This window comes from Equus przewalskii, chromosome 19 (genome assembly GCF_037783145.1).
Source record: "Equus przewalskii isolate Varuska chromosome 19, EquPr2, whole genome shotgun sequence".
In the NCBI taxonomy this organism is placed as follows: Eukaryota; Metazoa; Chordata; class Mammalia; order Perissodactyla; family Equidae; genus Equus; species Equus przewalskii.
Window position 1 is genome coordinate 36,544,952 of NC_091849.1, and position 26,059 is coordinate 36,571,010.

Below are 26,059 nucleotides of genomic sequence, written 5' to 3' on the forward strand. Positions count from 1 at the left end.
TTGACAATTTTGCTGGTGCCCAGTCCTGACATCTGAATAAACAGGGAAGTGAATAAGCAGAGGGGTATTTACGTAAGAAGAACAAATAACAATAATTGTCTAACACATCACACATACCACACAGGACCTGGAGAAGGAGCCGAGGGATGGGTGTCGCTGTGGGGGGGAAGGGGGGATGTGAGTGTGTCCCCCTTAGAAACAAGAGCCAATTCCTGCCCCTGCGTGGAAAGAACATGGTCCTCCTGGAGGGAGGCCAGCATTTAATTCCCTTACTACCACAGCGTGCCAGGGAGGGAGGTGCCCTCTGATAACCATCGGAGAGGTTTTGCAACCCCATGTGTGAAGGCTTCGGGCTTCGGGCTGAGGAGCTCCACCTCTTTGGGCTGGCCCTGCACGGCAGCTCCGAGGTGTACCCAGCATGGGCAGAGGGCTGTCTGGGCCAGAGATGAATCCAGCCACGCAATGAAACCAGGGGGGCGCTCAAAGGACCAGGACACTGCGCACACATCTGGGGGACCTTCTGCACCTTGTCCTGGGCTTTTGGGGCTGCCTCCTGGCGGAGCTCAAGTCCAGGAATCAGCTGCCTGAGCCACCCGTGGGTGTCCCAGCTGACCGGGGAGAGACAGCCACATTCCAGGCTCCAGGCTGTCAGGGAAGCTCGGCAGCAAGTTCCAACAGGAGGGCGGCCAAGCTCGGGCAGGCAAGCACGGAGGCCTCAGGCTGAGGAGATGGAAGAACAGGTGTTCAAGGGGGACCCAGACACCCCTCATTCCATTTCCTTCTCGGGCAGTGGATTCCTCTCCTTCTACCAGGCCGGGGCCGTGGACGCCCTTCGGGACCTGGCCCCCCGGATGCTAGAAACAGCGCATCGCTTTGCTGGGACATCAGCAGGTGCTGTGATTGCGGCCCTGGCCATCTGCGGGATTGAAATGGGTAAGGTCTTTGTTCTGGGTTCCCTGGGGAGCTTCTGGAGGGATTCCCCAAAGCGGAGCCTGAAGATCGCTTAGGCATGATTTTGGGAACAAAGCTAGGCCTTCTGGGTAGCAGCAAAGGAAGAGGTGGGTTGAGTGGGTTGGGGACAGCTGTGACATTTGAGATTGGGGTCTGCCAGGTCCCACTCTCTGACCCACTGGGTGAGCTTGGACCCAACTCTCCCTCTCCATCCACACTCTTGCCTGCGATGTCTTATCTCCCAGGGCCTGTGAGTGGGAAAGGCAGCATCTCCCTCCGACATCCTGGTCTGGCAAGTTACCCCATGACACAGTCATCCACTGGGGTGAAGTATTGCTCCTGCCCGGCCTTGTTTAAAATGCAATATCCTTGGGAAGGGCAACACTTCACATCTTTATCACCTTGGTGGGAACAGATTTGTCAGAGCAGCTTCCAGGTGGCTGGAAAGCCCTGGGGCTGGAGGGATGGACAGAAGGACAGAGTGGGAGACACTGGGAAGGGACATGGAAGATCTTCCTTCACATTCTGCCCTTCTTGTGCAGGAGCCCCAGAGAGAAGGGTGGGGCCACACCGCTGACCCAGGGGGCAGAAGCACCATCCCATCCAGAGGGAGAGGACACATTCCTAGCAGCCCCACACAGCAGGCCTAGACCTGGTACTCGATCAGCCCAACATCCACACAGCCTGCCTTGGGTGTATTTATTCATTTACGGTGCTACTGTTCTGTGCCAGCTCTGTTCCAGGCCCTGGGAAAAAATCTCTGCCCTCATGGAGCGGAAATCCTAGAGAGAGGAGACAGATAATTAACATTCAAACGAGTAACCTTACAATGTCACGTCAGAGATGACAAGATCTATGAATAAATAAAGGAAAGGGTCAGAGAACAAAGTGGACAGTCTTCTGGAAAGGGTGGTCAGGGAAGCCCTTCTGGGGGAGATGACATTCAAGTAGAGACCTAAGTGATGTGAGAACAAGCCATTTGAAGATCAGGGAAAGAATGTTGCAGATGGAGGAGCAGCCAGGGAGCCAGTGGGGCTGGGGAGTGCTGGGTGAGGAGGAGGAAGGTGGGGGATAAGGCAGGAGAGGCAGGCAGGACCCACATCACACGGGGCCTTACCGCTGGAGTAGCCAGCACCGATTTCACCCCAGGGAGATGCGGAGCGTGGACACGCTGTGAGGGAGACAGTGCGGGGAGGCGGCCAGGGGCATGCGCCCCAGCTGGACCGGAGCCCAGCTCTACCATTTCACAGTGTGGACCTGGGGCAAATTATTGAACACTCTGTGCCTCAGTTTCTGCATCTGTAAAGTGAAGCTTCTACTACTACCTAGTTCCCAGGTTGCTAAAGGATCAGCAGAGCTGGTGAGTGAACTGCTTATCACAGTGCCTGGCGCGTGGCCGGTGCTTGGAACGTGTCCACTGCCTGGTTTGGGTTTTTAAGGAACCGCGACTGCTGGGCAGCGTGAGTTGGAGGGGGCAAGCGCAGAAACAAGGGGACAAGTGGGAGAGTGTTGAACGTCTGCGCGAGGGATGAGCGTGGCAGGTGCTGAGCCAGGAGAAGCAGTTGGATTCAGGATACAGTTCGAAGGCAGAGCCAAAGAGACTTGCTGACGGGCCAGCTGCAGCGTGTGGGGAAGAGGGGCAAGCGGGGCGCCTTCCTGCCTGGGGACCTCTGTGCTGGGTGGGAAGTCTTTGTCTTTGTCCTTGTTTTGAAGAATAACAGTAATCCCCTTTCACTGAGTACCTCTGTGTGCAAGGTAATTTTTTTCTAATATTTCACAAGCAATAGATTCTTTCTCACTGTACAAAGTTCAAATAATGCAAAAGTATATAGAGTTTTTTTTAAAGACTCCACTCACCCCTCTTGTCCCCTAACCCACTCTCCCTCGTGTAGCCACTGCTAAGGACTCTGCTTGGATCCTTCTAGATCTTTTTTCATGCACAGAGTCCTCTGTGAAGGTAGCAGTTAATGCTTCAGTCACACACTGGACGCTGGGGCAGGGGCTGATCTGAGACCCACACTCCCTCGGGCTGGAGTAACAGAATTCCTGCCCTCGGAGACAGCCCATCCCTGGGATCCTCTCCCTGTCTGGGCATCTGTGTCGCTCACCCGCTCCACTGCACCCACTCTCCTCTTGTCTTTATTTCGACTTCTTAAAATACACCACCTGAGAGAGTCAGTGTTGTCTTCATCCTCTGGCACTCAAGGACTTTTCAGAATCAATTCAGTTCAATCAGTTCAATAAATACCGTCAAAAACTGGCTCAGCCAGGCTGTGACGGGCACGAACAGTAGTTGAGAGGAACTAAAACCAGGAGAGGGGAACCTGACCGCGGGTGTAACCAAGGACTGGACTGTGTGCTGCTCGTGACTCGGAGAGGAGTGCAGGGGAGGGTGAGGTGCACGTGGGCCTTGCTCGTCTCCCTCAGCAGCCTGTTTGTGAGATCAGCCACGTCACTCCGGTCCACAGCGTTCATTTTAACTGCCACGTAGTTTGCTCTTAACTAGCACTTCCTTTATATCAGGCACTGTTCTAAGTTTTCGGCATATTAAACTCATTCAATCCTCACAACAACCCTCTGGGGTGAAAACTATTATTATCTCCATTTTACAGAGGAGGAAACTGAGTCACAGAAAGCGTAAATAACTTGCCTAAGGTCATACAAACAGCTCTTGGTACAGCTAGGATCTGAGCCCAGTCTGGCCAGAGTCTACACGCTCACCGCTGAAACCACTCTGCTTCTTGACAAAGCAGGGTCAGGAGGTGCGGATGCTGGTCGGAGAAATAATGGGGTCCAGGAAGCCTCTGTGAGCAGGTGGAATCTGCACTCAGACCTGAGGGAGGTGAGGGAGTGAGCCACAAAAATATCCGGGGAGAGCATACTACCAAGAGGAACCAGTGACTTGTGTAATGTCCCGTCATCAGTTAGAAGCGAAAGACCCAGGACTCAGCCTCCTGACTTTCCTCAATGCTCTTTACCTCTTTCAGTAAATATTCCATTAAGCCTAGAGCATAGTTTATTTAGCCATTCTATTGACGGACATGGCCAAGTTTTTGTTGCTCTAAACAACACTGCTCTGAGCATCCCTGTTCGTGTCTCCGACGCCCGCGTGGCATGTTTCCCTAGGGTACGCATCACATTAACTCTACCAGACTCGGCTAAGTTACTCTCAAGAGGTTGTACCAGTTTAACCACTAGCAGCATACACGAGTTCTAATTCCCTCACAATGTCATCAAACCTTGGTACTGTCAGACTTCAAAGTTTTAAGTCACTCTAATAAGTGTGAAATTATACCTCATTTTATTTTGCTTATTTAATCGGCGTATCCTGATTACCAGTGACGTTAAGCATCTCTAAGTATTTATTGACCACTTATTGTTTCCCCTTCTTGCCTGCCTGCTCATGACCTTTTCTTGTTTTTTTACCCTTATCTTTTTCTCTTTAACTTGTAGACGTTCTTTGTATAGTCTGCATACTCACCATTTGTTCCGTATAGACATTGCTGATATCTTATTCCACTCCATGGCTTGCCTTTTTATTTTATGACGTCTTTTGTCGTTCAGAAAATTTCAATTTTAGTGCAGTCAAATGTATCAATCTTTTCCTCTTACAATTTGCGTTTTTCAACGTCTTTACTTTGTTACAATGATTTCTTCTCTATTTTCTTTCCAAAGTTTTAAAGTGTTGCTCTTTCATATTTAGGTTAATCCATCTGGAATTTGTTTTGTGGCTAGTTTGAGATAGAAATCTAAGTTTTCAGTTGCTTGCTATGTGATAACCAATTATCCCACGCCATTTGTAGGCAGCCCTTTCCACCCTTGCTTGAAACACTGCCTCTGACTTATTCGAGTTCCTGGATTCTGAAGACTCTGTGCCTGGAGTCTCTCTTCGCTTCCGTGGGGGAATGTGTCTATTTCCGCATCAAATCACATCGTCTTAATCACCAAAGCCTTATAGTAAGGGGTGCATCAAAGGTGGCAACCCTTCTCCTTCTCGTCCAATTTCTTCTTCAAACATTACCTCTGTTGCTCTTGACCCCTTTCTTCCCCATGTGAAAAGCTCTGTTGGGATTTTGATTGAAATGACATCTTCCCATTTATAAACATAGTCTGTCTCTGCATTTCTTCTGTCCTTTTTTTGTCCTACAATAAAGATTTGTGTGTCTTTAATTAGATTTATTAGTTTTTGTTGCTGTGGGGAATAGGATCTTTTTTCCTATGACATTTTCTAATCAAATCGATTATTGCTGATGAAAAGGGCTATTGATTGCTTTGCATGTTCATCTGGTTTTGAGCAACCTTGCGAACATTCCTAATGGTTCTAAAAGTTTGTTGGTGGATGATCTCACATTTTATGTGTTAATAATCACACTATCTGCATATAATCAGAAGTTTGTCTCTTTTTAAAAAAATCTTCAACATGTGGCCCCCTGGGCTCTCTCCTCCAGGCCACGCCCCCTCCTCTTGTTCCCAGCTCCCCACCTTTTCTGTCCTGAGACGGTGTGTTTTGTTCCTGTGAAAGCTGAGGCAGCAGTGGGTCCTCCTTCGGCTGATGTGTGCTTAGTTCTGTGACAGGACCAGTTTGGGGGCACGTGAAACTGTTTGTAAAAACACTTAACACAGTGCCTGGTTTTCACTAGAGATGAGGTAAAGTTCGTTCGTTCATTCATTCACCGGAAGAGAGATGGTCTCCATGACGACCAGTGGGGGTTCAGAATTTCCAGTCTGGTCAGGAGGGGGACTGGGAACTTGCCTCAAAGTTCTATTTGCCTAATTTTTTTTCTTATCAAAGAATGGGGATTTGGTGGACTTAAAACCCATCCCCACTTAAGCTACTACTTGGCACCTTTCCCCCATAAAAACTGCATGCAATCCATCCATCCATCCATCCGTCCATCCATCCATCCATTCATTCGACAAGTGTTTGTTGAGCATACATAGGCCCTGCAGGGGATACAGAGACATCATACAAAATGCCACTGCCCTTGCCCTCAAGGACCTCACGGGCTGCTCAAACTCAAAGGCAGCCATCAAATAGTTATCATACAAGAAAGTTCAAACTGAATGTTAGAAACTAAAACAGCACAGGTGTGCAGAGCGAGGGAGCAAACACGTCCAGTCGTGGAAGGCCTCATGGAAGTGGCAGTTGGGCTGGTGCTAGAAAAGTGTGTAGAAGTTCGACAGGTAGAGACGGGTTAGGCAGCAGCCTAGGCTCCTATCGAGGATGAGGCATGACAGCACGTCAGAGGCATGTGGTGGGAAAATGTGATGCCTCCAGAAGGTGGTGAATAGTGCAGGTGTCAGGGGTTGATGTGAGAGTGTCAGAGAGGCAGCTTTGGGCTCAGCAAGGGTTGTCCAAGATGGAAAGGGCTGATCCCGAAGAAGGGAGCGCCTGCCCTCGGGTGACTGAGAGGACCTGCAAACCTGAGGTCTCCAGATTCCTGGGCCGAAACCCACAGTGAGAAGTGTTTTTTTATATTGTGAGCCCAGTGTAAATGCAAATGTAAAAGGAAAGTTTCCTGATAGAACACTTACCATACGCTATGCCATGATTTTGATCTTCTCTTCTAGTCATTAAAAGACTCTTCACTAAATCAGTCTCAGCTGCACATGCAAACCCCCTGGGGAGCTTTAAACCCTCCGCTGCCCAGGCTTCTCCCAAACGAATTAAATCAGGATCTCTGGGCGCAGGACTCGAACGCCTCTGTGTACTTAACTCCCAGGTGACCCCGGGGTGCAGCCGTGGTTGAGACAGTGCACTTAGGAAAACTGAGATGCATTATCTCCCGAAGATTCTAGGAGTGACTGAACAGGCAGTGGAAGTGGGCCAGGCATCTCATACAGAAACCTGTAAAATGCCCATCACAGTCCTGGAATAAAGAAAATTCTGTATCTGATCATGAATGGGGAATGCCTTTTTCCAGGGTAAAGACAAACAGTTTCCCTGCAGTGGCTTCAGGCCGTGTTAGTTTCCTCCGGCTGGGCCACAAATAAGGAAGCCTGAGCTTGGTTAAGCAGCTGGTCTCTTCCTTCCCCTTAGCCCATCCCCATACGCAATCCACTTGACGAGAAACCGGTGGAGACGCACGGCCCAGAGCCTCTCCTGGCTCTTTTCCCGCCACCCCTCCCCCTTTTTTTTTTTAACTTTTCAAAATAGCTTTATTGAGATATAATTCACATAGCATACAATTCACCCATTTAAAGTGTGCAATTCAATGGTTTTTAGTATATTCACCAGGTTGCACATCCAACATCATAATTACAGAATATTTTAATTGTCCCCAAAAGAAACCCCATTCCCCTTGGCTGTCACCTCTCAATTCTTCCATTTCCCCAAGTGCCCGGCAGCCACTAATCTACTTTCTGTCTGCAGATGTGCCCATTCTGGACATTTAATATAGATAGAATCATATAATATGTGGTCTTCTGCGTCTGGCCTCTTTCACTCAGCAGGATGTTTCCAGAGCTTGTCCATGCCGTAGCGTGCATCAGCGCTTCCCTCCTTTTAATTCTTGAGTAATATTCCATTGTGTGGCTATAGTACGTTTTATTTATCCATTCATCAGGTGACGTACATTTGGGTTGTCTTTACTTTGGGCTATCATGAATAACGCTGCTATGAACATTCACATCCATTGAAAAAACTTTGTAATAACTTTTTGTAATGGAAAAATTTCAAACATATTGGAGAGAATAATACAATGAGCCCCCAAGAACCCATCCTCTAACTTCAACAATTATCAGCATTCGCCAACTGGGCTTCGTCTATCTACCTCCCACTCTGCTTTGTTTTGTTTTGTTTTTTATATTTCTTATTTTGAAATAATTTTAAGTTCTCACAGAAGTTGCACGCAGCCTCCCCTGGCTGTGGTTTTGCCGGAGCGTCTCAGAGCGTGTATCTGTCTACAGACAAGGACCATGAGTCTGAGGAGAAGCCCAGGGGAGCCGGGCTGGTGGAGCTCCTCACAGCACAGGCTGGGGGCGGGCAGGCACCTGCTTCAGGGGCTGTTCCCCAGCTGGGCGAAGGGAGAGATGGGGGCACTGAGTTGACTTTTAGCTGAGCTTATCAAGTGACTTTGCTTTGTCCTTGAAAAGTAAGGATTTTCTAGTAGCTGTCATGTGGCCTTCTCAACGATGCCAACCCCAACCTTACCCACAAACACCCAAACCACTGAATAAAATATCGAAAGGCTGGGATGAGGATTAGGCTGGGATTGGGAGCTCTTCGTCCATGTCCACGGTCATCTCACGTGTCACATCTCTGTGCCCTTGCTCAAGCTGTGCCCTCTCCCCACGATGCTGTCCCCTTTCTTCTCTCCCTATGTTGCATCTCCCCATCCCCCAAAGCCTACCTCAGACATCGCCTCCTTCGAGAGTCTCTTCTGACTCCCAGCAGGCACTCCATCCTTGGTGATCCCGCTGCCGGCTCTGGGAGAGCATACGCCTCAGAGACCAGAATCCTCAGGGGAAAGAACCCTTGACTGACAAGCAGGATCTCTGGATTCTGAGAATAAAAGTGTCCTACAGTCAGACTATGAGCCTACCTTGCCACACACATTATCCTCGCATGGTCTTTCTGAATGAGGTTTCGTAAGAAAGGAGGTACGGTTCCAACCAAAGCTGGTCTGACCCCAATGTCCAAAGTCTCTCCGCCCTTCCTTTCCCTCTGTTGCCGGGAATCCACTCAGCAGTGAGTGACCCTGGACGAGCCACCCTAAGCCTCAGCTCAACTACTGTACAGTGAGAGAGAATAATGCCTGCCTCCTCCCTCCACCCCCAGCAGGCTCTGGGAACCACAGGGGTCCCTATGAACGAGCTTTGCAAACTTGGATTGGTACTGTAGTTGCATTGGTCGGGGTAGCAGAGGCTTCGACAAGGCAGAAGAGCATTGCTCGCTCATGTGGCCTTTGCACTCCAGCCCCAGAAGGCTGGTGTCGTGGCTCCACAGAGTTAGGACCCAGGGTCCTTCCATCGTGTTGCTCATAGTCCAGGAGTGCTCCCGGCTATGACCGCATTCCAGCTAGTCAGAAAGGGGAAGGGGGAGGGCACGCCTCTTCCCTTTAAGGGCAGGCCTTGGAGGTGACACACATCATGCCGCCTTACATGCCATGGATCAGAACTTAATCACGTGGACACACCTGACTGCAAGGCAGGCTGGGAAATGTAGACTTTATTCTGATAAGCCATGTACCCAGCTAAAAATTGGAGGTTCAATTACTAAGGAATGGATACTGGGGGCAACTAGCAGTCTCTGCCACGATAACCACAATCGGAGATACGAGATGGTGGAGAGGCCCTGGCCCTCCCTGGGACCAAGACTATGACTCCACACCACAAGGTCAAGTCCATCTGTTGGCTAGGGAGGGGCTCAGCTCTGAACCATCCTTAGGCTGCCCTCCTGGCAGCTGGGGGTGTGAGCGCCTCAGTCTGCTGAGGGGCCCGTGCAGGGCGCCGTGGCACTCACTGTGTCCCCTACCTAGAGTGACCTTCTGTTCTCTGCTCTAGAGATCTCACCTCTTCCAACACCCTCCCGTTTCACACCACTCGATCTCTTCCCATGATCTCTCGATTATGCAGAGAATCTGTCCGCCCATTCCAGCACTTGCTGGTGGACTGTCTTAATCGTTTCAGACGTTGTATCTCATTTCATTGACTAGATTGGTTGAGCAATCTGAGATCTTACAGGTTCCAATGGCTCCCACAAACTGCTCATCAAATAGAAGCTGCTTGAAAATCCCTGACGATTGCTGGCTGTTGGCAGGCGCGACACTCAGCGTGTCTTTGCAAGTTCTATTTTGAGGTTTACCTGGCTCTTAGATAATTTTCTGGAGTCCAGGTAATGACTTATAATACTAGAATGTCATAGAAGAAAGGTCAGCACGTCCGACTCCTTCGTTTTACAGATAATTGTATTTAGACTTTGGGAGAGGAGGTGACTAATTGGAGGGAGGTGGACCTCACTTAGGCCAGTGGTTTCCAAACTGTGCTCCAAGGAAGCCCAGTGATGTCTGGGGTTTGGGGGGTAGAGACAGGGGAGCAGGGAGAGGACACACACTGAAGCCCTGGGGCCTCCCCCAGCTTCAACAAGTACAGCCCTGCTATTGTGCGACTTATACATGGGGGCTCTTTTGAAAATTTCGTTTAAAAAAAGTGTTCCAGTGATCTTTTTCTTAAGTTTGAAAGCCAAGGTTTGAGCCTAACCCCGCAATGGGCAGACAAAGAAGTTGAGGACCAGATTCTGCCTGAATTACATTAACGAATTACACAACTCATCCATTCATTCATTCTAGGTCCTTGGGATCCAGCAGTGAACAAAATAACTGTCTGCCCGCATGCAGTTGACATCCTTTCGGTGAAACCAAGCCATAAATGACATAAATACAGCCCTGTGGCACAAATGGGCTTGTGTTCTCAGAAAGGAAGGCAGCTGCCCTTCTGGACAGGAAAGGGGCTTCAAAAGGACCTTGCAAAGCATGAGAGGGCAAGGGAGCAGTGAGGGCTTCCAACCCACAAACATGGGCACAGCAGGACCCAGCACAACTCCTCCTGTGGAGACAGAGGACACTACAGGTGTTTTGGTCTGCCTCCCACACCTGGTCCGCTGCTGCCTCGGGCAGTTCCTGCCATTCCAGTGACCAAAGACTTCCTGGGGCCCTGAGCCAAAGGCAGCTGAAGTTATTATCATTGGCAGGTGGCTCATGTGTGTACCGGGCAGCGGGCCCACTGGGGCCTCAGGGGCCAGGACTGGGAGGACAAGACTATCTCTGTGAGCACCCTGGCTCTGGTCATTCTTTTCCTTGGTCACCCGTGTGCCTGTCTTTGTCACTCAGTCGAGGAACCAGTAACCCCAGGGTTGGTGGAGGACACAGTTCCCAGGAAGGAGGACTGAGCTGGAGTCCCAGCTGTGGGTCCTTGGCCATCCAGTGACCGCCTCGCCCTCGGTTGTCCCGTCTGTAACTTGGGGGTACAACCACATCCCTTGGACTTTATGGTGAGGAACAAAAGGCATCACGGATGTGTTCCTGGCATGGTGCCTGGCAAACATTAGTCACAGCGTGAGTCTGTGATAATGCACGTTGAATGAATGGATGAATAAGTGGAAAGAAAATTATGTTGAAATAGAAGAACGTAGGTAAAGTGATATTTTTCAAACTTAACTGAAGAATATCTTAGGGAACTTATTAAACTTATTAAAACAAAGATTACTGGACTCCAGCCTGGTCCAGTTGGGCTCGTCTGCATGAAGACTTGGTTTTCTATGGGAATTCTGTGTGGCCCAGGCAGTGGAAGGACCCGTCTGAGCTGGTTTGACTTGGCCCTGGCCAGGCACCTCAGGGTTCTCAACAGCTGGGGGCCAATTTTCATGCTAACTACCCTGTAAGTGGTGTCAGTTCAAGCTCTAAACCACACATAACGCAGGCAGGTGTGGGACGTGGAGCTTTTCTGGGAGAACTTTGTGTCTTTTCGCCCAGAGCCCTGGACAGGGACAAGCCACTGGCACCTCTCATGGTCCAGCAGTTGTTGGAGGGTCCTCGCTGTAAGCAGGGGTCTCTGCCCCTCACACAGCCCAGGACCACAGGCCCTGTCCCTGCCAGTTTCTGGTGTGATAACCACATCGTCAGCTTTCTCTCTCACGGCGCTGACTTTCAGTTCCTTCTTCATTTCTTTCTTGTGAGTTCAACCATGTCTCACAATTTGGTTTTATTTTATATCAGGCTTTTTGTTGTTACTGTTGTTCCTGAAGCCGGAGAAGTTCCTTTTTAGCTCAGTCCATTATACTGCTGGAGCTGGAAGTCTCTCCAGAGTTCTTTAAGACATGAATGAGAACCTCTATTTTTTCCTGTGGCAGGTGTTCTGTGTGTGTATGTGCGTGTGTGCGTGTGTGTGTGTGTGTTGCCCAGACGTAACCTAGAATTCAGTCCTGGCTCCTGGGAACTTTCAGAATCAAAATGTCTTCATCAAAAATCCTTCCCAGAGTTATTTATCTGCCTGAGATGGCAGTGTTTTCTGTAAAAAGGCACCCTGCCCTGCTTCACATTTTAGCGGCACGCTAACAATGGTTGTTTATCAAGCACGTAGAATGTGCCAGGAACTGTGCTCAAGGCTTTGCACGAATCACTTGCTTTACTCCTCTCGCAACCCTGTCAAGTAGATACTGTATTTATTCCCATTGATACCCAACGGGGCAGCAGGTCTTTAGAGTGATTAGATGACTTGCCCAAGCTTACACAGCAGAGCCAAGCCTGGGATCTCTCTTAATTTCTGTGTTCGACATCCTCTCTAATCATGGTTTCAGAAGTTATTTTACAAGCAACACGGCAACTTTTCTGCCAAACTCCATAGGCCAGGCAATCATTTGCACGTTGGTTAAGAAGGTGAGACCAAATGACATGATATACACAAAAAGGACGTTTTATAAAATGCTACAGAAATGACATCACTGTATGGCGGTGGTTGTAGCTCCCACTACCATGTTGGAACCAGTGTCTTGAGTTACTCAAAGTAACTTGTGTTTTATGTGTTTTAACCTCTCCGACCAAATGGATAAAGATTTATTTTCTCCAAACAACCCTTTGGACTCTTAAGGAGAGCAGAACTGAGAGGAAAATTGGGTTAAACTCTGAATGTGTTGGTCACACAGTAGGAACATCTGGTTCTTTGGAAAGCAGCTCACGCAGGTGACACACCTGGATCCATCCCCCCCAGGTGTTCGCTGAGCCCCTGCTGAGCGGCAGGCACTGTGTGTCTGACAGCCTTGGTCCATCTGTGTTTCTTTTATTTTAATAATAATAAACTTGTTATTCTGGAATATCGTTAGATTTACAGAAAAGTTGCTGAGACCGTCCAGATAGTTCCATACATCCCTCACCCAGTTTCCCCTAATGTTATCATCTTACATAACCACGGTACATTTGTCAACATGAAGACATCAAGGTTGGTATATTATTATTAACTATAGATATCACCAGTTTTTCTACTCATGTCCTTTTTCTGTCCCGGGATCCAATCCAGGATCTCCCATCGTTTGTAAACCAGCTCACTTAGAGAGTGTTAAAATAGTGTTGTTTTCTTTGCTTCTCTTTGGGATGAAGTTCAGTATAGACAGTGGAGCCGCATTTCCAGTGCTACAGGGAAAACAGGCGAGCAAACGATCAACTGCCCTCCAGACTGGTTTGACTCCCATTTGAGTTAGGCGTTGACCCGTCAGTCCTGAGGGTAACCCAGCTCTGTCCTCATGACAGAATGTCCTCCTCAGCCCCAGCTCAGGGGCTCGTGTCCACCGATGTAGGGGCAAGAGTTAGGGGCAGGCCTGACAGAGAGAATGGCTCCGTGGTTTGCCCCATCACAACCCCAGGTCTGGCTGAGTCACTGAAGAATTCCACCTTCCTGCCCATCAGTTGGAAAGATTCCTACCCACCCATTAGAGAAGATACTCTTTGATCTCCTTCAGTTCATTCATTCATTCATTTATTACCATTCATTATTAACCCATTCAGCAAACATTTATTAAATCCCTACAGCATGTCAGGTACTGAATTAAGTACTGGGGGTATAATGGGGAACAAAACAGAAGTAGTCCCTGCTGATGGAACATTAAATTGTGCATTTATTCATTCTTGAATACCCCCTAAGTGTTCGACACTGAGCAATAACAGGGGAGAAGGGTGTTCTGGGCACAGGTTCTGTGCTCGAGGAATGCAGCTAGCCAGAGAGACAGGACAGGCCACCCAAGACAGCCTGAGAGAAACAGTGCAGACAGTAGGGGGACAGGGAGCTAACAGCAGGGGTAATGAGGGAAGGCTTTACAGAAGAGGCCCCGATCTAAAGCTGGGCTTTGGGGTGAGGTCTGCATAGATGGTAAAAAGAAAGAAAGAAAGAAAGAAAAGTGTGTGTAGTGGGGAGAAAAGTAAGACTGTGCACTTTGTGTTTCCCGATGACAGAAGAGACTGAGCTGGCCTGAGAAGGGGGTTTGGGGGTGGGGGTAGAGGAGCACATGCTTGAAGAGGTGATTTGGGTTCTATTGCTCTAAAGAGAGTCTTCCTGTCTCCCAGGGACGTCTGAGCCCTTGGGATGTGTGCCTAAACTAGCTCCTAGGAAGGCAAATCCCGAGAGCCTCCGTGGGACCACCCCCTCGCCTCACGTGGGAAACGGAGGCTCTGAGAGATGAAGGGCCTGTCCCTGCAGCGGGCAGCGAGCTGTGGTAGAAAGAAGTAAGCTGCTGGTTGAGCCTCCGTTTCCGCACCTGTAAAGAAGAGATAACCATAGTACCTACCTCAAAGAAGTGTCATGGGGGCCGGCCCGGTGGTGCAGTGGTTAAGTTCGCACGTTCGGCTTCAGCGGCCTGGGGTTTGCCAGTTCGCATCCCGGGTGCGGCCATGGCACCACTTGGCAAGCCATGCTGTGGCAGGCGTCCCACATATAAAGTGGAGGAAGATGGGCATGGGTGCCAGCTCAGGGCCAGTCTTCCTCAGCAAAAGCAAGAGGATTGGCAGCAGATGTTAGCTCAGGGCTAATCTTCCTCAAAAAAAAAAAAAAAAAAAAAAGGAAGTGTCGTGAAGGTTCACTGAGGCAATGAGTCCTCAGAGTCTGGCACAGTGCCTGGCACCAAGGAGGTACCAAAAAATGGTACCTAAGTAAGAGCGGTAAACAGTGGGGTGGGACTAGAACACTGTGGCTTCATAAGAACTTCAAAACTCATGTAACATAGATGGAGAGGGATGTGGTTAACAGACCCAACCAACTGAAGTCTCAGACAGCTGGGGCAGTGAATAACTCCAGTCGGCAGAAATGAACTTCAGTTATCATGGTTTTGCAAGAGGGAGGCATGGTCATTCCTCTGCAGAGATGCCTTAATTTGGGCAAATCTCAAATGAGGAGATGCTCTGAGAAGGCCTTTTCTCTGCATAGCAGAGGGTCACCTGGAAGTCCCCTGACCACACACACACACATGCACATGCACACCAAAAGACAACTCTTAAGACCCAAAAGTGGGGCTGGCCCCATGGCTGAGTGGTTAAGTTCGCACACTCCAATTTGCTGGCCTGGGGTTTCACTGGTTCAGATCCTGGGAGGGAACACGGCACCGCTCATCAGGCCACGCTGAGGCGGCGTCCCACATAACACAACCAGAGGCACTCACAACTAGAATCTACAACTATGTATTGAGGGGCTTTGGGGAGGAGAAGGAAAAACAAAAAAAGGAATATTGACAATAGATGTTAGCTCAGGTGCCAATCTTTGAGAAAAAAAAAAAAAGACTAGAGAGTGACTAGTTCATAGCTCTCGCATTACCCCAGTGTCCCCTCAGAAGGACAGGAAGAGTCTGTGGGGTACGACAGACCACAGCCTGGAAGCAGGGCCAGTGTTAGTTTCTACCTTGGTGTAGAATCCCAAAGAGACTTCTGGGTCCACCAAAGCAAAGAGTCAGAGAGAAAAGAGCAGGGGCAATGGCCCTGAGAATATTGTGAAGTTCCAGAGAACTTTCTAGACACATTCCCGCCCTGCCTGTTTCATCTCGGGTGATCAGCAGATCCTTTAATGGAAGGTTGGCGAGATCGTGCCTGGCTTTTGAGGGAGAGACATCCAGGGGCAGGGCGAGGGCCCAGGCCCTGGGAAAGAGCCTTACAGACCCTCGATAGCAATCCAGGTGGTCTACCAGCGGGAGGAGCTGATGTTTCCATGGCAACCTGATAGAAGCCGATCTGAACTTTTAAAGTCAATTCTTCAGTAAACTCTTAGGGTTAGAAAAAGGTCTGTGTGGAAGATTGTTATTATCCATAAGAAAGTATTGGTTTTTGGTTTTTGTTTTCTTAAGTGCTTACTGGGTCAGAGCTGTTTTGCTTTTGGCTAAAGCTTATAATGCATTCAGAATAGAGTAGAGAAATGTGAGTTTTCTCATACATTCTAGTTCCGGTTTCTGCTATCATACACTATGTGACCTATGCATCCTTCACCCATTTCTCCAGCCAGCCAGCTCTTCAGCCATATTTACTGAGCTTAACTTCTATCCTGGGCTGGATTTTTTACCTGTAAAATGAGAGAATTACTCTGGCTTAGCATTTTTGACCTAGGCTGCTAGAATCTTAGGAATTTCTGGGTAGTGCTTTCAGGGGGCTTCCTTCCTAGGGTAGGGTGAGGAGATTGGACGAGGCCTGAGACCACACTTGGCTTCAACCCAGAGCAGACCTATTCTTAGCTGTTTTATACGTTGGGCTTCCACTTGAGATTTCTCTTGAACAAAGGCTCCCAGAGTGAAAACTGACTGCCCAGAGGGTCTCTACGGAGAGAGCCTAGTGGCGACACTGCAGTTTTAAGCCAAGTTGTCTTGCAGTAATGCCCCTGCAGTGCCGGGTATAGAAATAAAATGGTGAACAAACCAGGGTCATCGCCCCTCAGGGACTCGCTGTCACTGTGAGGATAAACTGAGATTATAAGTGTGAAAACCTGCTTGGGTAAACGACTATTGTTAAGATAAGAATAATTATTATTATCATAGTGGAGTCAGGCAGTCAGATATACCCGCAGGGAAACGCAGCCCATAATTCAGCCTACAATTAGGGACCAGGAAGGAGCAGCAGACTCCCAGGTGCTCCACACAGGGACTCCGAGAATTGCCAGGGCTTTCCTGGGAACGCAGTTCTGCTTGCCGGCGCCTCCCCAGGGGCCGCTGCTTCCTCGGAGCCCACAGAGCCGGGGGCTGGGGGAGCAGAGCCGGCGGCGGGAAGCGCCTCGCGGTGATTGGCTGAGCCCGAGGTCGTTGCTAGGCTACCAGTCCACGGGAGACTGGGGCCGCGTAGTCCCATCCTCCACGGCAGATCCACCCCCAACAGCAGACCTAATTCGGGCACCCTGTGAACGGGGTGTCCAGCAGTTTAAACTGTCAGCTGCCAAGTGCCCATCTTTCTAGGATTTTTCGCTTAGCAAGAGGTCGTGTGGAGGAGGGGAAGAGAAGCCTTCTGCTTTTATTCTCTGGGTCACCTTGAGTAACTGCATCTCTCCCCAGACCTCCTTTGATTTCTGGGTTCATTGATGTATTCATTATGCATGCATGCATGCATTCATGTTTATTAAGTGCCTACCATGTCTCAGGCACTATATCAGGTGCTAGGGACAAAGGGATGAACAAGACAGAGGCCATCCTTGCCCTCATGAAGGGGGGAAACGTTAGGCACTTAAGCAAATAACTAAGATGAACACATATCTAATTATCTCTTCCTTCCCCTTCAATGATTTTTCTAAGTCTCCTTTTTTCCCTACTAAATCTGTCAGGTCCCTCAAGTTGACAGTGGAGGGAGTGCTGCCGCCAACCGTGCCCAGACAACATTACACCCAACTCATCCCCTTACAGTGCTCTGAAACCAGGGTACACCCTCTCATCTCCACAGGGCTTTTACTTTTGCATCCACACAGGCGCTTGAGCGCACCTCAATAAAGATGTGGGGCAGGGACCATTGTCCCCTATTCAGATGAGAAAGCTGAGAGTCAAACATCAAGAAGCCTTGTCCATGGTCACATGGGGAGTTACTGGCATAACCGATATTGAGCACTTACTATGTGCTGGCACTTTAAAAACTATCTGCCTCATGACATCCCAGTAAGGTAGATTAGCATCCCCATTTTATAGGTGGCAAAATGGAGGCTGGAAGAAGTTATTTGACCTACCAGTGATGACCCAGATGGTATATGGTGAAGCTGAGTTTTGAACCAAATCTCCTGGCTTCAAAGCCTGAGTTCTTTCCAAAAAATGGATCTTGTCACAAAAAAAGAGTAAAAGAGTCTCTGAGTGGCTGAAATTTGGAGTGGCTTCCAAATGCCCTTCAAAATCTCCCTGTCCCAGGATCTTAGTTATTCATTTTCCTACTGAAGTTCTTAGCAAAACAGACTCATAAAACCTGGTGAATTGGCCACACTTAAGATATAGTTAATTCTGTTATCTATCCTTCTGGAATGATCTTGCCTTCGAGCTATTATTGGGTAATTAAGTTAAGCATCTCTTCCCTGTGAACATCTCCCTCGCTTGCTTTTCCTCCCTGTCAGGTTTTTATTTTCCTTTGTTCATACACTGATCAAACATTGAGCACCCACCAAGTGTCAGCGCAAGGCTTTGTGGGCGTAGGTGAGTATGGCCCATCCCTGCCCTTGAGGAGTTCCCAGCCTATACCAAAGGTTTCTGAAGGGCCTTCTATGGGCAAAGCCCAGCGGTAGGCCATAGAGAGGGGAGGACCACAAAGACCTGCCTTCAGAGAACCTCCTGCTGGGCTGGGGAGACAGACAGCACTTAGAAAATACAAAGGTGTGAAAGGAAGTAGGAGGGAGCAGAAGTGGATGTGGCAAGTGTGGGCAGGGGTGGGAGCAGCCAACCTTGAGTTTCCTGGGGTGCTGCTTTCAAATCCCCTCTTGCTGTGGTCTGTGGGGGACACTGTGTCTCAGAGCCCCACAGCCAGCAGCTTGGAAGGAGGCTTTTAAACAGGAGAAGGTGCTGGAAAGTATAGAGATGCATAAAGAAGCAAGCTAAATTTATCCCTCCTCGCAGCATTCAGCAACCGCTATGCTGAACACTTGAGTTTCTACCAATGGAGACTTGTTTAAACGGATCAGTTGCTTCTCCCTCAGCTGGGAAAAGAGGGAGACAGAGAGAGAGAGAGACAGTTAGAGACTCTGAAGACAGAGACACACACACAGAGACCTGAAGAGAAGCAAGGGGAGGCAGAGAGAAAGGCATCCTTTGGGACGCAGCCCCAGTGAGCAGCAGGCAAGAACATTAAATGGGCTCCTGAGTAGGAGAAATCAGACAATCTCATGCCTGCTCCCTCCCTGCCTACATGATTCTGGCCAGAACATCGCTAATTTCCAGGTAGGACCATTTTCAGATGTAAGTATATTGGAGATGTCTATATTATTTCCATTATCTTGGCCACTGCTTGGCCACTGGGTCCCTGTCACCCACCACCACCCCTGATTAGCTGAGAGTTGACTGTAAATGGATAAATACAAAAGCTATGATTAAAATGAACATTACAGGACTAAACGTGCATGTCTTTGACCCAGCATTCTCACCTCTAGGAATTTATTCTAAGGAAAATAATTAAGGAGACAGGCAAAGAATTTATCAGGAGTTTATTCATTGCAGTGTTATTTAGAAAAGGAAGGAAACAAACTAAATAGCCAACCCCTACTGGGGACCTGCTCAAGAAATATTGGTCCAACCTTACAATAGCTTTCCATGCTGCTTGTAAATTGGGTTACACACAGATACATATCGATGTAGAAAGACGTGATTTATCAGGTGAAAAATGCAAGTTACAAAATAGTGTATATAGTATGACCCCATGTAAGTACTCTTATAAGTAAGAATAAAAACGAAAGATCTGGTCTAGGACAACATAAACCAAATGTTAATTTCTGGGTGGAGGGATTTCAGGACATTTTAATTTTTTTTTTTCTTTTTTTGCTTATCTGTATTTTTTTAAATGATTTTTTCCACAATGAGCATGTATTTCTTGTACAACGAGAACAGATTTCTTTCCATGGGTCCCAGCCAGCGCCCCCTGCTGGGAGTCCAGGAGTGGATGGGCCAGCTGAACCAGGTGCCCCTGACTCTGAGGCATTGTGGGAAAGGCCACCAACCCTTGCAAGGCCACTTCAAGCTGCTCATTAAGAATTCCAAAAACAGCGTGTCCCCGCCCTGGTTCGACTCTCCATCCCGACTGGTCTTGTGGGCGAGAACTCAGTGACCCAACACCTTGGTATCCAAATGCTCAGTTGCTGTATAACCTACTGGTGGGTTGGCCACCACCCTCCCTCGAGGGAAAGCACTGTTTGTACAAGTCGGCACATGGTAAAGCTAACCTCGGCCAAACTGCAGGGCCTGCCAACCTCCCAGGAGAGTCCTCCCCTGTAAGGGGGTGACAGCTAAGAGACTCTGTGGCTCAGGTCAGTCCCTACCATACACATGCAGCTGCGATGCTGAATGTTGGCGAGAAAAGGCCGTCACCATGGCAACCCAGGCTCACTCAGCCTCTGGGATCGGTCCAACACCCAGGGAGAGAAGGTGGGGTTTGAAGTCAGAACAAACACTGGCTGGCTGTCTGACCTCAGGCAAGACATTTAGCTTTTCTCTGCCTCAGTTTCTACATCTGTAAAATGATGCTGAGTCTCCTTATCCTATCAACCTCCAGGATTAAAGAGGAATAATCTGTGAACTGTAAAACACAAGAGGAGTAGGGTGTCCCTAGCTTTGGTTTGTCCCCAAATTTCTGTATTTCTCTTTGGGCACATCCCTTAACCTCTGTGCCTCAGCTGCTCTGTTTATAAATAAGAAAGTAATGTCCCCTGTGATAACTTCCCAGGAGTATTGTCAGGCGCCTGTGAGAATCCCAGAATCTCATAGTTGGAAGAAATCTTAGCCCTTACCACCATGCAGGAATCTCTTTAATAAAGTCTCTGAGGTCCTTGTTCCCCCCTCTGCTTGATTACCTCCAGTGGCAGAGAGCTCAGGACTGCACAACTTCAAGTAGCCATTGCTATGTGACACTAATTATAAGAAAATTCTTCTGTATAGGATGTCTTACAGTTAAATATGTGTTTCAAAATATTAGTAATCCTTTTCAGAGCTATTTCTGCTCCTGATTTTCCCAGAAGGCTTGCACTGGGCAGAAATGAGCAGCCATCAGCAAGAAGCAGGTACAGGCCCAGATCAGGAAGTTTGTGGTTTAGTTTGGTGGAAGGAGCATAGGGGTCACAGACTCTAGGTTAAAATCCCACTTCCTCCGCTTACTAGATGGTTGATCTGGGGCAAGTTATGCTACCTCTCTGAGCCTCAGGTTCCTGATCGGTAAAATTAGGACAGAAATACCTACGTCATAGTGTTGCTATGAGAACCCAGCATGATGGCGCTTCTCATTCAGCTTACAACCCTAACTTCCCCGGGGGGACTCTGAGGACTGGGGAGGGGGTTACACCTTGCTCTGCCACCCGGGACAACACATCCTCTCTCCGAGCCCCATCCGGCACTGTAAGCCCTTACGTGGCATGGCTGTGCTCCTCTCAGAAGGAGGGAAGAAGCCATCTCCGCCTCCTGGGGACACCCCCAGCCCAGCCTGGGGTCCATATTTCAGGGCCCTCTCCCTCTCAGGCCCGTAGCGGGGGCCATAAAGGGAAGGCAATGCAATGGTTTCAAGACAAAGTTCAGCCCTCCCTGTAAGTCACCTGCTTCAAGGCCAGCACCCCTCCCTGCCCACAGATTCAGTGGGCACCAAGCAAGTGGCCCAGGGTGTCACTTGGGGAGGGCCCTCAACTGTACCGGCACTTCAATAGGACTCTCACACAGGGCAAAAAGCCTCTAGACCCCCAATAATGTAGTCTGGCGGTGGACTTCCAGGCTCGGGGACAGGAAGTTGGGGAAAGCTATTTTGGGGTAGGAAAGTGCTCCTTTGCCCTCAATACGAAAGGAGTCGGGACACCTGCTCTAGTTCTACCACTGACTCGCTGTGGGCTCTCTGGAGCCAGTGGCTTAATCCTTCCGTGCCTTGCTTTCCTCATGTGCGAAATGACAGGTTGATTCCTGAGAGAGACCTGTCCTGCTTCAGAATTCCGGGTTTTCCCACTCGTCGGATGCAGGATGAGATGGCAAAATCGCCGTGGACCTCTGTTGGTCATGAGCCACTCACCACTGGCTCCACTCTGCTTCCTCCACAGACGAGTACCTCCGAGTCCTCAATGTAGGTGTGGCCGAGGTGAAGAAATCCTTCCTGGGGCCCCTGTCCCCATCCTGCAAGATGGTGCCGATGATGAGGCAGTTTCTGTACCAGGTCCTGCCTGAGGACTCCTACAAGGCCACCACAGGGAAGCTCCACGTGACCCTCACCCGCCTCACAGATGGGGAGAGTGTCGTGGTTTCAGAGTTCACGTCTAAAGAAGAACTCATCGAGGCAAGGAGGGAGGCGGGGCCAGGGAGTGGGGCCGAGGAAGAAGTTGGAGGGCTGGTCCTGCTTCTCTTGACAGGCTCCTGGACTGGTCCATCAGTCTGCCTCACTTCCTTCCTTCTATCTTCCGCTTCCCTGGTACTTCCCTCCCTTCACCCTCCTGGCATCTGTCTGCATGAGGCACACTGTGAGAGGAGACGGACACAGGGAAGCCCTCAATGAATCAGACTTGGTCACCATCCCCGAGACTTCAACACCCAGAGTCCCCAGGGGCTCAGCCCCTCCTTTTGCCTCTGCCCTGCCCTCAGTGCCGATCCTGCAGTTTCTCAGAGGCCCGAGTGTGACCAACAGAGGTCCCACGTCTTCTTTAGCGCCTCTCAGCCTGGGTTGCAGTGTGTCCCCCCCTGAATTACTCCCAGTTGGTGGGAACAGCACCCGTTTCTGTCTCCCTCTTCTAGTGGCCCTTGTTGAAAATATGGGATTATCAGTAAATGGGTTATCACATAGGAAAGAGTACTCTGACAGTGCGCTGCACGAAACTCCTTAATGTGAATTTTAGTTATGAATTATTATTGCTGGAGAGCACTGTGGATATGCCCAATTTTCTTTCAGGACAAAGGGGTTAGGCTGCATGACCCTCCATCTGATATTCCACTCCCCTCCCATCCCCCAAATACAGGGCTCTTACCACCCCATCCGCATATCCCCACCCTGGGCTGGCTGTGATCCTGGGGTGACGATGAGTAGACAGTGGGCATGGATACCTCCTCCACCCACCTCATGTCCCTTGGGTTTGTCAGCACCCAGCTCTTCGAGACTCTTATTTCCCCATCCCTGTCCTACCACCTCCCACTCCTGCCCAGGCCAACCCTAGCAACCCAGACACAAAGCAGGCCTCTGTGCCTTTGCACAGGCTGTGCCCTCTGCCTGGGGTGCCTTCCCTTATTCCCACTCCATTTCACCTGCTTGACAAGACTCCAGTCACTCCTGCCAGGGAAGTTTCCTTCATCACCGCCTGCCCTGCACACCCCTGGGTTGGGTGCCCCTTCTTTGGGACCACAATGCCCATGCTCACCTCCATCACAGCACCTGTCACCTCATGTACATGCCTATTCCCCCTCTTTGAGCAGAACCAAGGGTGGGTATCTCACTGTCCTCTCATTCCAGGGCCTGGGCCCAGACACATACACACAAATGGTTGTTGAATCCATTGGATTCACGGGAATTTGGTGCTAGAAGGGACCCTGCAGATCATTGAGGTCAGCTCTCCCTTTAAAGCTGGAACATCAGGCCCAGATGGACCAAGTGGTTACCAAGTAGTCACCAAGGACCCAGCTAGCTAGGGCCAGGCCAGGACTTGAACTTGGGGCTCCACTTCCCAGAGCAGTGCCTCACCTTGGGTTTAAGGACGGCCAGGCTGGTGGTGGCCCAGTGACCTGCAGGTGAACCGTCCCTACCCAGCCCCAGGGCCTCAGGCATCTCAGCTCTCTTCTCCTCCCACAGGCCCTGTACTGCAGCTGCTTTGTCCCTGTGTACTGTGGCCTCATCCCCCCAACTTACCGTGGCGTGGTGAGTGCTCTCGTGGGAGAGGGGAGCCAGCCGGGATCCAGAAGTGGCCTGGGGGTCCCTGTGACCTGCATCTGGGAGAGCAGAGGGGTGGTCTTGGCATTCTGTGGAAGAGCCACGAGTTGGAAAGTTCCTTGTGTTTTTCTACTCAGAATTTTCAAACAGATGGATTTCTGGGTCTTTAAGATGAACTTCCCCAACTGGGTTGGGCTTCTCTCTGGACCCAGTAACCTATTACTGAGCCTGGAATATCGAGACTCCACAGGCTTGCCAGATTTCCTCAGACTTGACAGAGAGCATAGACTACGGACCCTGGGATGTTGGGACCCGGAACCTTGAAAAATGGGACCCTTTGAGGTCATCTAGGCTAGTGCCTCCCAAACTTTAAGGTGCCCAGGAATCCCTCAGGGGAGTCTTGTGAAATAATGTGAATTCTGATCCAGTGGGTCTGGGGCGAGGCCTGAGAGTCTGCACCACCAACCGGCTTCAGCTGACGCTGGTGCTGCTGGTCCCCAGGCCACACTCTGAGCCGGAGGTTTCCCCCACGCCCCCTCCTCATTTTATATGTAGGGATAATGAGATCCAGAGATTAGGATTCGGCTGGTGGATGCAGCCTGTTGTGTGTCAGCTGTACTCAGGCCCCCAGAGAGCTGGAGCCTTGGTATTTGTTGTCCTTCGTTCATAGTTGAGGAAACAGAGGCCCCAGAGGGGAAGGGACCTGAGGTGGAAGCTCGGCCAGTGGTGAGGCCGTGGTCAGGGGCGCTCTGGAGAGTGTCCGGGGTGCCTGACCTCAACAGAGGGGGGCACTGTGGACCGTGGCCATCTGGGGAGGGGATATTTCACAACCTGCTCAGACCCACTCCACTCCCCAGCCCGCCTGCAACAGTAGAGTGGCTCTAGAGGGGTAGTGTGGGAGGGGCAGCTGTGATGGGGAGAATGCCCTCCTGCTTTATCCAGACTGTGAGTGCCCCCTCCCCACAGAGGCCTGGGAGCCCCAGTCTTGGCCCTACTAAGAAGGCTGAGCGGAGACAGTGCAGGGACAGAGCACTGGGCTGGGAGTCCAAAGGCCACTGTGAACTCTCCAAGTGACCTTGGACACACCACTTACCCACCCAGACCTCGGTCTCAAGGTTTGTCCCGAGGGACCCATTTCCTTGGTGGACTCCCTGAGTGGCGGAGAAGACCTCTGACCCCTGAAGAGCGTTTCTCCCTCTGCCTCCCCTGACAGCGGTACATCGACGGGGGCTTCACGGGCATGCAGCCCTGCTCCTTCTGGACCGACTCCATCACCATCTCTACCTTCAGCGGCCAGCAGGACATCTGCCCCCGGGACTGCCCCGCCATCTTCCAAGACTTCCGCATATTCAATTGCTCCTTCCAGTTCTCCCTGGAAAACATCGCCAGGATGACGTACGCCCTGTTCCCTCCGGACCTGGTGGTGAGAGACAGGACGTCCTGGAGGGGGAGGAGGAATGGGGGAGGGCCACAGGGCCTGGGGGTGGGACGGAGGAGCCAGTGGGGCCCTCTCAGCTCCATCTACGTCTCCTCCCTCAAATGGTCCCTTAAACTTCCTCCTAGACCTGTGTCCTGGCCTTGACGCTAACCACTGTGTGACCTTGAACAAGTCCCCAGAGTGCTCCCAGCCTCGGTTTTCTCCCCTGTAAAACGAGGTGATGCCAGAACCACTAATAGGAATGTTAGCGGAACTCTCCCACTGTGACATGCAGGGTGGGGGTCAGCGAGCTGTGGTTCACAGGCCCAATCCAGCCTGGGCTAGTGTCGTACAGCCTGTGAGCTAAGAATGGGCTTTCCCTTCTTAAAGGGTTGTAAAAAAAAAAGAAAAAAGAAAAGATGTCACAGAGATTGTGTGTGGCCTGCAAAGCGCAAATATTTATTATGTGGTCCTTTACAGAAAGGCTTTGTGGCCGAGAGCTCATGTAATCCTCCAGCATCCTCTGTGATAGATAGTTATTACTCCCTTTTTACAGATGAAGACACTGAGGCTGTGAGCGGTTACAGCCACATAGCCACACAGCCAATAAGTGGCAGCACTGGGATTTGAACCCAGTCTCCAAACTCTGCTCATCATATGGCCCAAATGCGCCTTCTCTGGTTCTGCTACAAAGATCCCAGCCTCTCCTGTCCAGGGGACGCTGATGATCAGCTGTGAGAGGTTTAACATGTTAACGCAGCATCGCTACAGACACGTGGTCAGGAGTTACGCCCAGCTTCTTAGCAGATAGTGAGCGATGGGCACTGGATGGATACATTTTGAAAAGCTCATCAAATAAAGCTCAAGAGCAATGAAAGCAGCTGCTCTGGGTGAGGGGACTGCGGCTCTCTCTGTTGCTGCAGCCTGAGTTCTGTCCCTGGTGTCCCCACCTTGCAGGTCCTGCATGATTACTACTACCGAGGGTACGAAGATGTCGTTTTATACCTGAGGCGGCTGAGTAAGTACCACGAGGGGCCCCAAGGAAGGGGAGGCTTGGAGGTCGAGGCAAAGGCAGGAAGCAGGAGGGCTGAGCAAGGGAGCATTCCCCCCAAATTTGTGGACTGGAAATGCGCTTCACCCAGGAGAACTGGAAATGGGTGCGGGGACCTGGCAGCCTGCATTGTCC

At 50.2% G+C, this 26,059-nt stretch overlaps 1 protein-coding gene across 4 annotated transcripts in view; it reads left to right on the top strand.

Moving 5' to 3' along the window:
* Positions 1-202: 202 nt before the first annotated feature.
* PNPLA1 (patatin like phospholipase domain containing 1) overlaps positions 203-26,059 on the top strand; it is a 44,196-nt gene continuing 18,339 nt past the window's right edge. For 3 of the 4 annotated variants that reach the window (XM_070584469.1, XM_070584468.1, XM_070584470.1), the window contains exons 1-5: positions 336-933; positions 21,649-21,881; positions 23,379-23,444; positions 24,670-24,879; positions 25,831-25,891. In XM_070584469.1, coding sequence (XP_070440570.1) covers positions 729-933; positions 21,649-21,881; positions 23,379-23,444; positions 24,670-24,879; positions 25,831-25,891 — 775 coding nt within the window. In that variant the 5' untranslated portion in view covers positions 336-728. Of the gene's footprint in view, positions 934-21,648; positions 21,882-23,378; positions 23,445-24,669; positions 24,880-25,830; positions 25,892-26,059 lie in introns of all 4 variants that reach the window. The other variant, XM_070584467.1, reaches the window with a different exon arrangement.